The sequence below is a fragment of the Microtus ochrogaster genome, unplaced genomic scaffold (genome assembly GCF_000317375.1).
Source record: "Microtus ochrogaster isolate Prairie Vole_2 unplaced genomic scaffold, MicOch1.0 UNK91, whole genome shotgun sequence".
In the NCBI taxonomy this organism is placed as follows: domain Eukaryota; kingdom Metazoa; phylum Chordata; class Mammalia; order Rodentia; family Cricetidae; genus Microtus; species Microtus ochrogaster.
In genome coordinates this window covers 954,157-957,875 of record NW_004949189.1, presented here as the reverse complement: position 1 = coordinate 957,875, position 3,719 = coordinate 954,157, and the positions used below count along the sequence as shown (strand labels likewise).

The 3,719-nt window shown below is 48.5% G+C and overlaps 1 protein-coding gene across 1 annotated transcript in view; it reads left to right on the top strand.

The window, feature by feature from the left end:
* The window catches only part of Pnp (purine nucleoside phosphorylase), a 22,924-nt gene extending 20,063 nt beyond the window's left edge, over positions 1-2,861 (top strand). Inside the window, exons 4-6 of the mRNA XM_005370992.2 lie at positions 1,378-1,657; positions 1,753-1,943; positions 2,306-2,861. Of these exons, the coding sequence (XP_005371049.1) occupies positions 1,378-1,657; positions 1,753-1,943; positions 2,306-2,526 (692 nt within the window). The 3' untranslated portion in view covers positions 2,527-2,861. The remainder of the gene's footprint in view (positions 1-1,377; positions 1,658-1,752; positions 1,944-2,305) is intronic.
* Positions 2,862-3,719: the final 858 nt, after the last annotated feature.

Below are 3,719 nucleotides of genomic sequence, written 5' to 3'. Positions count from 1 at the left end.
CCTACCTAAGGGTTGGCCTATGAAATGGGCCTAGGCAGTTTCTTTATTAATAAGAAATCATGCCCACATCAGATGACAGTAACGCTATGGCCACCACGTGGTTATGTACGCACACAGGGATTAGTATAGAGAACACGTGGTTACAGCAGCTTTGGAAAGGGACCCATATGCCCCATTATTATGGAGCTCCGACATCTCAGTGTAGCCCTGCGACCACAGCCTGGAAACATGGGCTCAGGTTAGAAAGGCCAGGTGAAACAGGGCAAGCAAGAGTACTTGATTTTTGCTTTTTTAAAAAATTTATCTCCTTTGGTGCAAGTTTGGAAGGCCAAAGTAGGGAGGTATGGGGATGAGGAGTAGAAACGTTAAAGAGAGAAGAGCAAAGGAAAATAGTACTGGCATTGACCGCATCTGCCACTCCTTCCAGACAAGAGCCTGGTACTGAGTGATGAGTTGCTTTGAAGTTGATTGACTTACTTTTCATTTGGGGGATTTTTCAGGTATGTCAACTTGTTCTAATACTAGTATTTTCTTATGATTCTTCTTGGTTCTAGTTCCTCTTCGTGGCAGATAGATCCATTCCTTCAAGAAGTTTAGCTAGAGGACACTGTCAGATGGGGATGTGATAACGGTTAATCTTGCTCCCTAGCCCCACGTTCTCCGCATGGGTATTGTAAGAATGAGTTGTCTGGGTCTCAAACGGACTCTTCCTCCTTGTTCGACTTTGGGATGCTGGCATAGTTAGAGTTGATTATCAGACACAGCTTAGAACTTGGGAAATCTCAGGAAAGGCCTGTAGTTACTGAGTCCACTGATGCTAACTTTGGTTTGTACTCACTTTTGCTCCTTCACATATGAGTTTCTCTTTGACACACCATGTTTTGCTGATACTCATGGAAACCTGCCCTTTGCCAAACAGAACTGAAGGAGTAGACGATCGGGGCATGGGAGCAGAGGGGGTGGGGGAAGGGAGTGGGAGGAGAGGAGGGAAGGAAAACCGTGACCAGAAGAATGTAAAAGAAACAAACACAAGTTTCTCCATCTTTGGAAACAGCTTTTGAAATCCTTTCTGTTGTTCTGTTAATGTTCACATCAAATATTCTTACCTCACACCTAGTTCTGTTTGTATGATTATGACGACCTGGTCACCAGACTTCTGTTGTCCTGTGTTTAATTATATCATTTTACGTTAAACACAACGCGTGGTCTCTAGTAAGTGCCAGTGTGTGTGTGTTGCAGGAAAGAATGGTCACGGTTCGAGGCGGGCTCTCACTCTGCGTCCCTGGCGACCTGGAACTGACGGGGATCTGCCTGCTTCTGCCTCCTGAGTGCATCACGCCTGCCATCATCACTTTGCTTTTCCTTTTCTGTTTGCAGTGCCAGGTCACGCTGGCCGCCTGGTGTTTGGATTCCTGAATGGCCGAGCCTGTGTGATGATGCAGGGCAGGTTCCATACCTACGAAGGCTACTCACTGTCTAAGGTGACATTCCCAGTGAGGGTTTTCCATCTTCTGGGCGTGGACACACTGGTAGTCACCAATGCAGCTGGAGGCCTCAACCCCAGCTTTGAAGTTGGAGACATCATGTTGATCCGGGATCACATAAACCTACCTGGTTTCTCTGGCCAAAACCCTCTCCGCGGCCCCAATGATGAAAGGTACGTATCTGCGCCCTTTGCTCTCGATGCAGGGGTCCAGATTTGTCCAAGAGTTGGGGAAGAAAGCCCACTGGTGCCATTTGTCTGTGTTCCAGGTTTGGCGTCCGTTTCCCTGCCATGTCTGATGCTTATGACCGGAATATGAGGCAGAAGGCTTTGAACGCCTGGAAACAAATGGGGGAGCAGCGGGAATTACAGGAAGGCACCTATGTGATGCTGGCAGGTCCCAACTTCGAGACTGTGGCGGAGAGCCGCTTGCTGAGGATGCTGGGAGCAGATGCTGTTGGTGAGAAGAGGGATTTGGCTGGCTGGGGGCTGGAGGCAAGGATCTGGTCAAATAGCGAAGGGGGGGGGACAAGGTAATGGATCTGGGGAAGGAGGAATTGGGTTTCTGGGAAGGTGGTGGACCAGCTTGAGTTTCAACAGCGACAGACATCAGCACAGCTGCCTTCTGCACCTGTGGCTGGAAGTTGACCTCACATCTTAACTGAGACGAGCACCAGAGTATAGAAACTAGTCAGGCTACTGGAGAGACGTGGTCAGCACGCGCTCCACACTCATTTTAGCTGCTTTCTGAGCTGTAGTGAATTAGGAGCGTGGCGGGTGAGGGGAAGCACATGACCGTCCTCTCCTCCCTCTCCCCGGCAGGCATGAGCACGGTCCCAGAAGTCATCGTCGCCCGGCATTGTGGGCTTCGCGTCTTCGGTTTCTCACTCATTACTAACAAGGTCGTCATGGATTATGCAAACCTGGAGAAGGCCAATCACAAGGAAGTCTTAGAGGCTGGGAAAGCAGCCGCACAGAAACTGGAGCAGTTCGTCTGGATCCTCATGGAGAGCATTCCGCCCCGCGAGCAGGCTGCCAGCTGACTGGAGTCCACGTAGGAAAGAGGGGGATTGAGGATTCCTGCCCTTCACCTCCCCCTTGCTCTTCTTCCACCCTTCTGATGTCTGTCCCTCTTGCTCAGCTGCCTTCTCAAAACATTCCACCTTCCAGTCCTGGGAGAGCTGGAGCCCATGCCCACCACACTTGGGGTGTGTGTAAGACAGAACCTTCCAGACCTGGAGACCATACTCGTGCTCGCCTGGGCCAGTCTGGGCCAGTCTGGCTCCCCTAACGCACCAGAGACCAGAGACTAACCCAATACCTCTTGGATTTTATTTAGCACCATAATGTTTTGAGAATAAAGAGATCAAGTACTTTCTTGTTTTGTGTAATTTGGTATGAAGTTGGGGCTTAGGCCAAGATAGGCTTGAGAAACCGTGGGACCACATGTCTTGTCTGATTCTCTGATTTTCAGAAGTAGCTAAGGATGGAGAAGAGGTAGCCCAGTGGGGAGCAAAGGACAAAGGTGGAAGAACAGTGATGTAAGGAACAGAGTGACCCTGTCCATCACTCTGCTTTGCTCCAGTTGCTTTCCTGAGCATCTGCATCTCAAGGCTCTCACTTCTTGTGTCTTAGCTGCCACTTTCTTATTGCATTCCTTTTTAATTTTTTCTTGTTTTTATTGTGTTATGCATTTTTTTCCATTATTGCATTCTTTTTATCCTGCTAGTTTTTCAGCCATATTATTTTCCACCCCATCCTGACAGTGAAGCAGCAGTTACCTTTTGCTGTTTTTCACACTGCTGGCCAAGTTCTTTCCAACCCCAGCCAAGCCTGTGAAGTTGGGTCGTACTCAGTTTCTCCTTAAGCACTATGTGATGGCTATTCTTGGTTGTCAACAAAACTACATTTGGAATTAATTAAAACCCAAAAATAGATGGCCCAGCTGTAAGGACTTTTGCTTATTTGAAATGGAAAGGTCTGCTTCTAATCTGGACACCTTGAATTCAGATGTTGAGTTGGGAAGACACCTTTAATCCAGATCTAATTTGGACCACTCCTTCTGCTGGAGGAAGTCTATGAGGACATGGAAGAAGGAAGCTTTTGCTCTTTGCCTGCTTCCCTCTCCTTGCTAGCAAGTCCACTCCTTTACTGGCTTTACAGTCTACTTCTTCAGGATTCCAGCACACTGAAAACCAGATGAGACCTCCAGCCTCGTGGACTGAGCAACTACTGG